This window comes from Triticum urartu, chromosome 5 (genome assembly GCF_003073215.2).
Source record: "Triticum urartu cultivar G1812 chromosome 5, Tu2.1, whole genome shotgun sequence".
In the NCBI taxonomy this organism is placed as follows: Eukaryota; Viridiplantae; Streptophyta; class Magnoliopsida; order Poales; family Poaceae; genus Triticum; species Triticum urartu.
In genome coordinates this window covers 590,260,552-590,273,357 of record NC_053026.1, presented here as the reverse complement: position 1 = coordinate 590,273,357, position 12,806 = coordinate 590,260,552, and the positions used below count along the sequence as shown (strand labels likewise).

General features: G+C 43.1%; 2 protein-coding genes across 2 annotated transcripts; one reads left to right on the top strand and one right to left on the bottom strand.

The window, feature by feature from the left end:
* The first annotated feature begins 5,084 nt into the window (after positions 1-5,084).
* Positions 5,085-9,472, top strand: LOC125511017. Its single transcript, XM_048676303.1, has 15 exons — positions 5,085-5,338; positions 6,148-6,242; positions 6,339-6,452; positions 6,564-6,668; positions 6,747-6,818; positions 7,019-7,131; positions 7,216-7,347; positions 7,438-7,506; positions 7,620-7,707; positions 7,830-7,901; positions 7,981-8,081; positions 8,167-8,284; positions 8,370-8,429; positions 8,898-9,008; positions 9,086-9,472. The coding sequence occupies exons 1-15, from the start codon at positions 5,152-5,154 to the stop codon at positions 9,194-9,196; spliced, it is 1,548 nt and encodes a 515-aa protein (XP_048532260.1). The 5' UTR covers positions 5,085-5,151; the 3' UTR covers positions 9,197-9,472.
* Positions 9,473-9,842: 370 nt separating this feature from the next.
* On the bottom strand, positions 9,843-12,806 carry LOC125511018 (succinate dehydrogenase assembly factor 2, mitochondrial-like). Its single transcript, XM_048676305.1, has 4 exons — positions 12,544-12,806; positions 12,303-12,429; positions 10,369-10,437; positions 9,843-10,286 (listed from the first exon to the last, which is right to left on the bottom strand). The coding sequence occupies exons 1-4, from the start codon at positions 12,729-12,731 to the stop codon at positions 10,137-10,139; spliced, it is 534 nt and encodes a 177-aa protein (XP_048532262.1). The 5' UTR covers positions 12,732-12,806; the 3' UTR covers positions 9,843-10,136.

The following is a 12,806-nucleotide window of genomic DNA, read 5'->3' as shown; positions in this document are numbered from 1 at the left end:
GAAGTGCGGAAAAACTTTTAAATTTCTATTTACAGCATAAATACTATAAAAAATATTTCTTAACAAGAAAATAAATATCATTTTGTATATTTATTCCAGAAAAAAAAAACTCCTTTCACAAATTGCGGTTCCATTGTTTTGTTGATCTATAAAGTCTGGAGTCCATATGTTTTTTTCATTTAAGAGAAACTTCTGTGTAAGTAAGTTAATATTTGAGTAGCACACATCTCAAAGCAGTATTGGACATCTTAGATAAGGGGTGCAGTGCACATGTGTTCAGAAAAACTTGTCTCATTTTGAGCATAATAATAATAGCAATTTTTCCTATGTTGATTGTTTGACCTGTAGGATCGAATCTTATATATTTTTAAAAAAAATCATTGCACTACATTTTATAGGAAATTTTCATCCAAAAAACATGAAAAAGATTTGCGCTAACGGATAGAGAAGGTAATATGTGGTGGGTGACCACACTGACTTGTTTTGGCATTGAACTCGCTGAACCAACCTTCTTCAAAGAAGCCTCCCGGAGCGAGCACCAGAGGCATCAACGGGTTGTCCTAGTATATATCACTTCCACAGACCATGTCAGTACGGTCACATCTTTGGCATACTACTCGGATGTGTTCAAGGCTACGCTGTCTTTGCTACCGACCTCATTTCCTGCATGTTTTCAAGAAAATCTATCATCTAATGGAAATTCCATCCTGGTTCAAGGTACTAAGAGAAATGAAGTAGACACTAGGAGAACATACGTGGCTCCCACCCATAGATTCATAGCCTTTTTTGGCAGTGTAACGGATGATTCATGTTGCATTGGTCATTCCCAGGCCCCTCCCATAGACCCATCTGCCAAAGGGCCACAACCACACATAGCTCGAACACAATCTGTTGGAAATATGCCCTAGAGGCAATAATAAATTGGTTATTATTATATTTCCTTGTTCATGATAATCGTTTATTATCCATGCTATAATTGTATTGATAGGAAACTCAGATACATGTGTGGATACATAGACAACACCATGTCCCTAGTGAGCCTCTAGTTGACTAGCTCGTTGATCAATAGATGGTTATGGTTTCCTAACCATGGACATTGGATGTCGTTGATAACGGGATCACATCATTAGGAGAATGATGTGATGGACAAGACCCAATCCTAAGCCTAGCACAAGATCATGTAGTTCGTATGCTAAAGCTTTTCTAATGTCAAGTATCATTTCCTTAGACCATGAGATTGTGCAACTCCCGGATACCGTAGGAATGCTTTGGGTGTACCAAACGTCACAACGTAACTGGGTGGCTATAAAGGTACACTACGGGTATCTCCGAAAGTGTCTGTTGGGTTGGCACGAATCGAGACTGGGATTTGTCACTCCGTGTAAGCGGAGAGGTATCTCTGGGCCCACTCGGTAGGACATCATCATATGCGCAATGTGACCAAGGAGTTGATCATGGGATGATGTGTTACGGAACGAGTAAAGAGACTTGCCGGTAATGAGATTGAACAAGGTATAGGTATACCGACGATCGAATCTCGGGCAAGTACAATACCGCTAGACAAAGGGAATTGTATACGGGATTGATTAAGTCCTTGACATAGTGGTTCATCCGATGAGATCATCGTGGAACATGTGGGAGCCATCATGGGTATCCAGATCCCGCTGTTGGTTATTGACCGGAGAACGTCTCGGTCATGTCTGCATGTCTCCCGAACCCGTAGGGTCTACACACTTAAGGTTCGGTGACGCTAGGGTTGTAGAGATATTAGTATGCGGTAACCCGAATGTTGTTCGGAGTCCCGGATGAGATCCCGGACGTCACGAGGAGTTCCGGAATGGTCCGGAGGTAAAGAATTATATATAGGAAGTGCTATTTCGGCCATCGGGACAAGTTTCGGGGTCACCGGTATTGTACCGGGACCACCGGAAGGGTCTCGGGGGTCCACCGGGTGGGGCCACCTGCCCCGGGGGGCCACATGGGCTGTAGGGGGTGTGCCTTGGCCTATATGGGCCAAGGGCACCAGCCCCTAGAGGCCCATGCGCCAAGAGAGAAAAAAGGGGAGAGTCCTACAAGGGGAAGGCACCTCCGAGGTGCCTTGGGGAGGATGGACTCCTCCCCACCCTTGGCCGCACCCTTCCTTGGAGGAAGGGGCAAGGGCTGCGCCTCCCCCTCTCCCTTGGCCCTATATATAGTGGGGAAAAAGGAGGAGCAAACCAACCTAAGGCCTGGCGCCTCCCTCTCCCTCCCGTGACACATCTACCTCCTCCCGCAGCGCTTAGCGAAGCCCTGTTGGAATCCCGCTACTTCCACCACACCGTCGTACTGCTGGATCTCCATCAACCTCTCCCTCCTCCTTGCTGGATCAAGGCATGGGAGACGTCTCCCTTCCGTACGTGTGTTGAACGCGGAGGTGCCGTCCGTTCGGCGCTAGGATCATCGGTGATTTGGATCACGACGAGTACGACTCCATCAACCCCGTTCTCTTGAACGCTTCCGCGCGCGATCTACAAGGGTATGTAGATCCACTCTTCCCTCGTTGCTAGATGACTCCATAGATAGATCTTGGTGACACGTAGGAAAATTTTGAATTTATGCTACGTTCCCCAACACAATCTTGGTACTACAAGTTCAAAACCAAAACCATGCATGATGAGAAATCTCAGGATGCTCCCAATTAATATAAATCATCCATTTTTCACCATCCAATGGACAGTTCATATAACGAATATTAAGATCCCATCAAAGACTAAAAAAATTTAACTTCACACTTCTTTTGAGGGCTGGGGGCAATGCCCCCCCCCTCCCGGATAGTATGTGGTGGGTGACCACACTGACCATATTTGGATTGTTTTTGACGATGAACTAATCGGACCAGCCTTCTTTGAAGTAGCCTCCTTGGGCGATCACCAGCGGCTTCAATGAGCTGTTACCTAGTATATATGTTTTCCACAGCATAGTCACGTCTTTGGCATACCAGTCAATGACGATCGAGGCTCCGGTGCGGTGCATTTGCCACCGACCTCATTTCCTGCACATTTTGAAGAAAATTTGTCATCTCTAACTGAAATTCCATCTTGGGTTACGGTACCAAGAGAAATGGAGAAGACACTAGGAGAACATACCGAGCTCCCACCCATAGATTTCGTAGCCCTTTCTGGCGGTGTAACGGATGAGCCATGTTGCATTGGTCATTCTCAATCTCCTCCCGTAAACTTGTCCGCCAGAGGGCCACAACCACTGAGAGCGTTCAACTCGAACACAATCTTGGTGCTGCAAGTTCAGAACCAAAACCGTTCATGAAAGAGATCTTAGGGTGTTCCCAATTAATATAACCGCCCATTTTGCGCCATCTAATGACAGTTCATATAACCAATATTAAGATCCCATCCAAGACCTCCAAAAAAATTGACCTCACACTTCTTTCCAGGGCAAGGGCAATGCACCCCCCATACACATAGCATAACCACTGTTTTTCTTGGCTCCGCCCTCCTTCCATCAGAATGTGACTGCTACATAGCATGCGAATTGTGGTGGTGGGCTATATGGTTGCTGCTTGTCGGGGCTAAAAAAGGTTCGCTTTGAACAATCACGACTATCCAACAACCGGATACCAAAGAAAAAGGTAACGATATGTTTTCTTTGAACAAAAGAGGGATTGTGTCATCTCATCTCATTGACCAGCAATCTCTACTCTGGTGTGGCCAACAAATATTAATGTGCCAACTACTTGGTGTGTGACAAACCTCATGTGGCTTCAAATTCAATAGACCAACCTCTCATGTCTTCAAATATCAATGTACCATCTACTTGGTGTGACCAACCTTTTGTAGCTTCGAGATATGCCATATCTACTTGGAATGATAAAAATTTTGTAAGCATTTAATACATATAAATGTACTAGGGATACGTACAACCTTTGTAGCATCAAGATGTATGAAATTGACTCGGTATGGTCAACAACTTGTAGCTTCTAGATAAACCTAGTTTACTTGGTATGGATTGTAGATCCAATATCAAAAGACAAAGGCTAGGGCTCACAAATATTTCCTATTTGATCTCCTGACTATTATAGAATTATTGCTTAACTGATTGTGTGACTACGAGAGCAGTTGTACCTCCAACATACCTGTGATCGAACACAAGGTTTGACGTCATGTGCATCCATTCAAACATATTATTCTTGTAGTAGGAGAGGACATTGCTGTTAACAGTGAGGCGAACGTGGTGAATCCCTGCTCCTAAGCTCCATGGATCTATTCTTCACTAGGTGTTATGTTAGTGAGTGAGTGTGTTTATGTAAATTATACTTTGTGTTTCTTAACAAATTAAAAAAAATAGTAACGTTCTTGAGGAGATGATCATGAATTCGATTTGCATTCTTTCCAAGGATGAGAGCGCAAATTGTGAAGTTCTCCAGATGGCCTCAACAGACCAGTCATGTTTGTGCCACGAGTCGGAAAAGGCTCTCTCTTTCTCTAACGCCCTTGACGTCTTTGATCTTCCCACAGCATATCTCAATCTCTACCCAATCAAAATCTTCCTACATTGAACCACTAGAATAAAGTTGCCCCATTGCCACACAAGGGGTTTTAGCTACTAAGAGTAGTAATTGGTGATTGTTGTTGGTGTTGAATTTGTTAATTCACAGAACAATAAGCGTTTGCATATGTAATAACTTATGTATGGTCTGTGGTGTGTTTGTGTATAAAGGTTGTCTATGTTGTGAGTAATTTGATAGACCCTAATGTCGTGAATTCATCTCCAGGTGGGTCATCGGCTATGAAAGTGGTTGCGCAAGTGTGGGGAATTCACATGTCAGATGGGCATGATGGTAGTGAATGAAGGAGACCATGAGGTGGGAAATGGTTTTGGAACGGCATTCCTGAAAACAAAAGTATAACGTTGTCAAGGGTCATGAACTCAATTTTCGTTCTATCCAAGGATTATAGCGCAAACTGTGAGGTTCTCGGGTTGGCCCCAACAGACCGTTCGTGCTCGTGCCACGGTCGGAAAAGGCCCTCTCTTTGTGCAACGCCCTCGACGTCGTTGATCGCTTTGTTCCGTCTTGCCGCGCCCCGACGCCATTCCTTGCCTCGATCCCAAGCTTCGGACAATCCCGGTCGGCGCTGCTGCTATATAGCGTCGCTCATGTCGTCCGCGCCGACGGTGGAGGCGCTGGGGAGGCAGCCGGACGTGCCCGGGACGGCGGCGGCGGCGGAGGCGATGGCCAAGGAGAAGAAGGACGGGGTGGTGAAGGAGGTGATACGGCTCGAGAGGGAGTCCGTCATCCCCATCCTCAAGCCCAAACTCGTCATGAAGCTCTCCTACCTCATCGGTATCGCCTCCCTCGCCCCGTTGATCCGGCCGTCTCCGCTTCTTTCTTTTCGGTTTCATTTCGTCTGATCGTCCGTTGGGCCTAGAGGCGTCGCATTTCTTTAAACTGGGAGACGAGTCCGGTGTTTCTCTGAATGAATGTCTTGTGCAGTTCTAATTAATTGGGCTGCACGGCTGGGCAATCCCTGACAGTTAGGGTTGAGAGTGCATGGTGGCTGGTTCGCCAATTCAATCTCACTCATTCATTAGTTTATTACTATTAGACAGGAAGTACTTACCAATGGATCAGATATCAGATCTTTCCATTATTTTCTGAATCAGCTAATATGGGGTATTTGTGTGTGCACTGCAAAATATCAGTTAATTAGTCAATAAGTGTTTGTTAGTACATGGAAATAATTAGACATCCAATGTATAGTTTCTGATAGTTTAGAAGTGGACTGTTTTATGTGCTTCCCACTTTTTCTTCGACAAAACCCAAAAGGTTGGCCTATCTTTTCCTTTTTACTGTTCTTGGGAGTTTTGATTGTTTTCAGGTCTTATATGTCAGTTGGTCATCTAAGCTTTTGATTGAACCAGGATGTATTGTGGTTCTGTAATCTCTTTTGCAATCTAATATGACCCACTGAGTGCCACTTACAATCATTTGCGCAGATCTCTGACTCGTACGTTCATGAGTTGGAATTGCATTTCAGTTACCGGCTGGACGTAGAGGCCATAAACATTACCCTAAAATTGAAGGATTGGATTCTTAAAACAGTTCTACATTCCAGTAACGCACGCATGTGCCTGATTTATTTTCCTCTTCAGAGCAAGATAAAGACCGTGCCGAGTTTATGAAGCTATGCAGGAGGGTGGAGTACACTGTACGTGCTTGGTATCTCCTGCAATTTGAGGATCTAATGGTAGGCATGTTCAAATATTACCTTCCTTTACCATTCCGTAACTGTCTCCGAGTTGGTAAAGTCTCTTGCAGCTGAATATTTTGTTCTGTGGTTCAGCAACTATACGCCCTATTCGATCCTGTTTCTGGTGAGAAGAGTTTGGAGCAGCAGAGCCTGACACGTGATGAAACTGAAACCCTTGAACTCAATTTCTTAACGTACCTTTTTCAGGTTGGATCACAACCCGTACCTTCCGATCCTAAATAAATGTGATTTGCCACATTTTATCTGGCCAATAACCAAAATTCCCTCTGTTCCATATATGTCCGTGGTCTTAACTAGATAATGGACAAGAGCAACTTCAAGTTGTTGTCTGATGAAGAGAATGAAGTAGCTCATTCTGGTCAGTATCTTCTGAACCTACCGATCAAGGTTGACGAATCGAAGGTCAGAAGCTACTTAGTCCCAAATCAGAATCAGAACAATTGCGCCCATAGATAGTGACTGATTCATGAACAATTACAGGTCGACAAAACGCTGTTGAGCAGGTACTTTAAAGAGCACCCACATGATAACCTACCAGCATTTGCCGATAAGGTAACTTTAATGGGCACGTGCTGTATATTTACTTTCAAGAAAAAAGCAACCATTTTATTCTGGTGGTTTCGTTAACAGTTCCGTTTAATATCCATACCTCACCGACATGTACAAGTTTGATTTGATGTTAAAAGCATTTCCCCAGTTCTGTATAACTATTCTTGTATCGGAGTGCTGATCTCATCAACCATACATTGTAGTATATTGTCTTCCGGCGAGGCATTGGAATCGACCAAACTACCGATTACTTCTTTATGGAGAAAGTTGATGTGATCATATCTCGAGCCTGGAGATTCTTGTTAAGAGTCACAATGTATGATAGCTTGATCCAGAATCAGCATGTTTTTTCCTTCTAAGCTGGACTTATCATTTAATATGACAATTCTATTTTAAATAGGATTGAGAAATTGTTCTCTAGGAAGCGACAATTGAAGCCAAAGAAAGACACAAAGAAGACTGACGAAGTCAATGACGAAGAGCCAGCAGACCTCTTTGTTGAGCGCATACGCCTTGAAAAAATGGAGCTGAGGTAGAAGATTAGGACTCTCCTTGACAGTAAAAAATTTAGACTAAAGTTGAACTCTCGATATCAATTGAGTGTTTCTCCTTTTTACGGCAGCATAAGGAATCTACTAAGAAAGATGACAATTCAGGAGCCTACATTTGAAAGGATAATCGTGGTATATAGGTAATTCTCTCTGAACATCCTTCCCTTATACGCTTAAAAATGAAGCAATATCTTATCTTCAGTGTTGACATATTTATGCAATTGCTTATTGTGCCGTGACCGTAATATCACAGGAGGGCTAGCAAAGAAACTAAGAAAGATCGAGGAATATTTGTAAAGCATTTCAAGAATATTCCAATGGCTGACATGGAGTTAGTTCTGGTAATATGATTTACCATATAAGCCATTCATATGTGTTTGTGTGTTCTTCACATATTTATTCTGGTAGGTTCTATACTTATTTCCTCTCTGACATATCTGGCACCATTATATATATGTTGTAGCCAGAGAAGAAGAACCCTAGTCTAACACCAATGGATTGGGTCTTGTTCCTTATTTCCGCGGTGCTTGGTTTGGTATGTCTCTGGTGCTTTAGATACCAAACATTCTACTGAGTTTCTCTTGATGACCATATCAATTGCCTTTTCTTTTCAGGTCACTCTAGTAGGTTCTCTAGAAATGCCAAAGGCTGACATATGGGTCGTGACAGCCATAGTTTCTGGTTTGGTTGGATACTGTGCGAAGATCTACTTTACGTAAGAGATCTAAACTTACTTTTTATTTTACCAATGTGGTGAATTTCTGGGCTGATATGTGACAAATTTGTCTTTCGTCAAATAGATTTCAGGCAAACATGGTGACTTACCAAAATTTAATCACAAAATCGATGTATGACAAGCAGCTTGACAGTGGGAAAGGAACACTTCTACACTTATGCGACGATGTGATCCAGCAAGAAGTATTAATCGATCCCCGAACACATCTCTTTGTTGTGTGTAAAATGTCTTGTTTGTGGCGCTGACATATCGCAAACTCCTCGACAGGTTAAAGAGGTTATTGTTTCTTATTACATTCTGATGGAGCAAGGAAAAGCAACTATACAGGTAAGTGTGTCTACATGATGCTAATTCCTATGTCCTATTTCATTCATATACAGTTTTCCCCAGTTTCCTCCTTTGACGCCAATGTTCTTGAGAATCTTCTGATGTACTCAGTGGATATTATCCTGACGCAGCCTAATTTTCTTATAGATGCATTCTCTGTTTCATCTGATTTAGACTTGCAGAAACTAAGTTACCTGAATATCTCAGTTAGTCAACATCGCTTATTTTTTTATTGTGTACATTCTTTTTTTTCATCAATATGGGAGACATCACACAACAAGCTACTGAATGTCTCACATCTGATTAAGATGCATATGTTTAGAGTACAAGTGTTCTTATCAAGGAAAATATCACCTTGTAGGACCACGCTATATGTTTTTCCCCTGATTATATATCATCTATGCAGATTTTGCACATAGATGACATGCCCTTTGTGCTTTTGACATATGAATTAGCCGATCTTTGCAGGATCTTGATTCACGTTGCGAACAGCTCATCAAGGAAGAGTTTGGCGTGGAGTGCAATTTCGACGTTGTTGATGCTGTGAAGAAGCTTGAAAAGCTTGGAATTGTGTCCCGGGTAAGATTGCCAAAAGCTACTCTACAGAAACTTCAAAGTTCGAAGTTCCTGATTCTTTCAATAAACTTCTCTACCAGGACTCAATCGGGAGGATCGTGTGCGTTCCGTTGAAGCGTGCAAATGAGATCATAGGAACTACGACCGAGGAAATGGTGATGCGTGCCCAGCAAGCACCGGCTGGTTCGTAGGCTCTGCGCCTCTGCAGAGTAGCAGAGAGAGTGACATCTTCTCCGAAGAATATCGCAGGCACATTCCATGAATCCAGAGAGACAGTTTCTCTTAAAGTAATTTCCTCATGTACCATAAATAATCTTGAATGTTGCATCATCTTATTCTTTCATTTCATGGTCATTTTTTTGTAATATATGAGTGATCGCTGTGAGATTTCATTTTGTTTTTCTGTATAAGAGTTGAATAAACAATTTGTACATGAAGATCTGAAGTATTTGTATTGCAATGCTTGATGTATGATGTATCTATTCTACATTAGTTAATTTTGGCATAATATATGATTGAACAATCAAAGATGTAAGTAGGATGTCAAGAGGATGGAGGGATGTAGGCGACTAAATTTTTAATATAATGAGCATACAAGGAAGCAATTCAGGAGTATTTTTTTAGCAAATTTAGGGACGCGGATAAATTAAGTTCTCTAAATATACAACTAGGGATTGCCACCTTATAATATATGAGCATACAAGCAAGCAATAGGTATTCTGCAACCTTCGCTCTTGGGACTAACCTGATTTCAAACTTAACGATCACATTAATCTCTTGATTGCTCGTCATCAATACCAAAATCTACTTAAGGGCCTAAAAGTACATTCGGTGATATTAAAGAATACATACATCACAGTTACTAAATTGAGTGAAAATGCGCCAGTGATTTGTGCATACATAGTTAATTCCGATCTGGAACAAGGAGATGCATTTGGCTGCACAGTACCACTACAGACGACACGTTTCCCTCGACGGGAACAAGTGAAACCTTATTCCTAGCACAGATCAAATGACAATACAAATCATGGCGCGTCACTAACCATGACTTGCTTTATTTACACAAGCATCATACACACCGAGGATAACAAGCTGAGCTTTAAGACTGCGATAATGGTTTCAAGCACCTTATCACTGGTTTCCGTACTTGGGTCCATCCAGACCCCTCTTGTCCTTGTCATCCCACCCTCTCACCCAAGGCTGGCCAGGCGCTGACCGGGTCTCTGGGGAAGAGTGCTTGCTCAGGTTATCCGTCACCTTCGACTTAATGGCAGCAAATACCTGTTTGGGCACAATTCGTTTAGTATAGAAGCAATGGAAATATTAGAGGGGCAGAAGAAGAGTTATTTGTGGTATGACATACAGGATTAGAGTTTACAGTCTCTGGCGGTTGCTCTTGACCAGTAAGCCATTTCCACAAGTCTGGGTTCTCCTGAAGAATCAAACAGTTATAGAATTAGAACGAAAATCTACACAAACAATATACAGGAAGCGAAGTGATCCCTTAATGACCATGGGAGTTCGCAACCGCATTTTTTTTTTTGCAAGTGTATGGAAATAAAGAAATATCTCTTCTGGTTTTGATGCTATTGATATTCTTCATTCGCGAATGATGGCAAGAAGCAATAACACTTGTAAGCAGCATCTAACAAGATAACTTAGACAGCAGTCTAAAAAAAAGTAAGACAACAGATATAACAAAGTGTGAATGTGTCTCTGCTACCTACCATCATAACAAGAGTAAGACATTAATTGTCAAAAAAACAAGAATAGGACATTTTGGCAGGCGCATGCTTCAGAAGAAAATCATGACTTGTTAGTAATGTGTCAAATAAGCAGCTCAGTCCAATAGTCAATACTACTTTATCCTAAGAGTTATTCTGATCATCATAGAAGCCACATCCAGATTTATAATCATTAAGGTACCAATTGTCGTGTGTGTGTGTTGGGGGGGGGGGGGGGGGGGGGGGGGGGGGAGGTAGATATTTTCGCGGAAGCCGAAAATTTGGAATCGCTTCAGGGGGGCTTAAGGATTTGAGGACCGTAGGTCTGTAATACGGAAGAAGCTCAGCAAGCAGTGTACTAGGCTTCAGGGATTATTATTAAAGCAGCAGAGATAGCAAGCAGCTGTCATAATGTATAGAGGTAGCACTAATGACCAACTGGTTAGAAACATAATCTACACACTAGAGAGTTCTGAAAGAAAATTATATATGAGCTGGAAAGGAAAAATTACTGTACCATCTGGAAGAATATCTTACGGTTCTACAAACTACAATTGCCCCAAGATTCTAATGTCAACTCTAACTGTGATCACCAAATATCTAAAGGGGATATGAACAATACACTACAAAAACTTGGTTTAAAAAAACCTTGATGGGGGTGAAATTGGTACTTCCTCCACCGCAATTCACATGGCGCCCTTGCTTTTTGTGATTTAGCATTGACCATCAATTAGACGAATAATATATGAGTAATGTGCCATAAAAATTATACCATTGGAAACTTTTTTTTGTATGAATTAAACGGTACAGGTTTTTGTGGAACATAATATATGTTTCACTGGTCAAATTGATGGTCAAAGTTGAACACTGGAATGTGCGGACGCCATGTATGGAGGGACTATCTGATTATGCTGATCAAGAAACTAAATCATGCAGACAGACTGGACAGATACCACACCAACTAGATATTTTGTGAAGCAACTAGGAACACTTTGTTCACATTCAGCTGGTAATTCTACATATTGTTACCATAAGGGATGGACAAGTCTAACACAGCTGGGTTATGCAGTACTTTACAACAAAATCAGATAACACTACAGAGGAACAACATTGTTAATATGCATGTGCTTTTGAGAATGATTGGCTGTAACACAGGTAAAATCTCGACACTAAACCCTGAACATGAGATGTAATAGAAGTGTTTGTCTATTCAATTTTTGCAAACTGACCGAGGGACATCAAACTACATCTGATACTTGCAGCATGACTCACATCACACTGAACATTCCCACTGACATTTTTTACCAGTACATATCATATAAGCTGGTGGGGTGGTTCCTGACCAATTTAACTGGGTCAAGCGTGACACAAACAGGCTGAAGTGATGAATCCAGGACAAAGAAACATTATGCTATTACCATCACACTGGAGAAAGATTATTCAGAAACCAAGAATATCCCTACTAGCTGATTTTTTTTTAAGTCTGAAGTATGTTACAGCAAACCATAGTAACACAGAAAAGCAATTGGGTGACGAGCTAGTTCAGTAAAGGGGGAGGGGCAGGAAAGCTCACGAGGTCGAGGATCTGGAGCAGGGAGCGGATGTTGGCCTCGTCCATGGAGCGGACGTGCTGCTCCACCCAGGTCCCGAGCACCAGGTCCAGCTCCAGGAAGCCCCTCTGCTTGCTCCTGTACATCAGACTGCACGCACGCACGCACGCAGGTATACGAGGACGTGCGCGGCCCCTCGATCAGCAAACGTACTTGGTCGCCCAGAGGCTGAATATTCGAGGGAACGATCGGATAGGAGGGCACCTGTTGACTAGGCGGCGGCGGCTCTCGTCGTTGGAGAGGTCGATGGCGGTGCCGGCGGTGTTCTGCTGGGTGGAGGCGGTGACGGAGAGGAGGCGGCTGGAGGCCGCGGGGAGGAGGGTGCGCAAGGAAGCTGGAGAGGGGAGGGCGCGGCGGAGCTGGAGCGCCCGGCGGAGGAGCGTGGCCGCCATGGCAGCGGGGGGGGGGGGGGGGGGGGGGGGGGAGGGGCGTGGCTGGCTGGTGGGCCGTGTCGCCTCTTCACAAGT

Coding starts and splice junctions, on each gene's coding strand:
- LOC125511017 (XM_048676303.1), top strand. CDS start 5,152: ATGTCGTCCGCGCCGACGGTGGAGGCGCTGGGGAGGCAGCCGGACGTG. Junction 7,132..7,215: donor TTCTTGTTAAGAGTCACAAT/GTATGATAGCTT, acceptor TATTTTAAATAG/GATTGAGAAATTGTTCTCTA. Junction 8,082..8,166: donor TGTGCGAAGATCTACTTTAC/GTAAGAGATCTA, acceptor TTCGTCAAATAG/ATTTCAGGCAAACATGGTGA.
- LOC125511018 (XM_048676305.1), bottom strand. CDS start 12,731: ATGGCGGCCACGCTCCTCCGCCGGGCGCTCCAGCTCCGCCGCGCCCTC. Junction 12,430..12,543: donor CGCCGCCGCCTAGTCAACAG/GTGCCCTCCTAT, acceptor GCGTGCGTGCAG/TCTGATGTACAGGAGCAAGC. Junction 10,438..12,302: donor TGCTCCAGATCCTCGACCTC/GTGAGCTTTCCT, acceptor TTGATTCTTCAG/GAGAACCCAGACTTGTGGAA.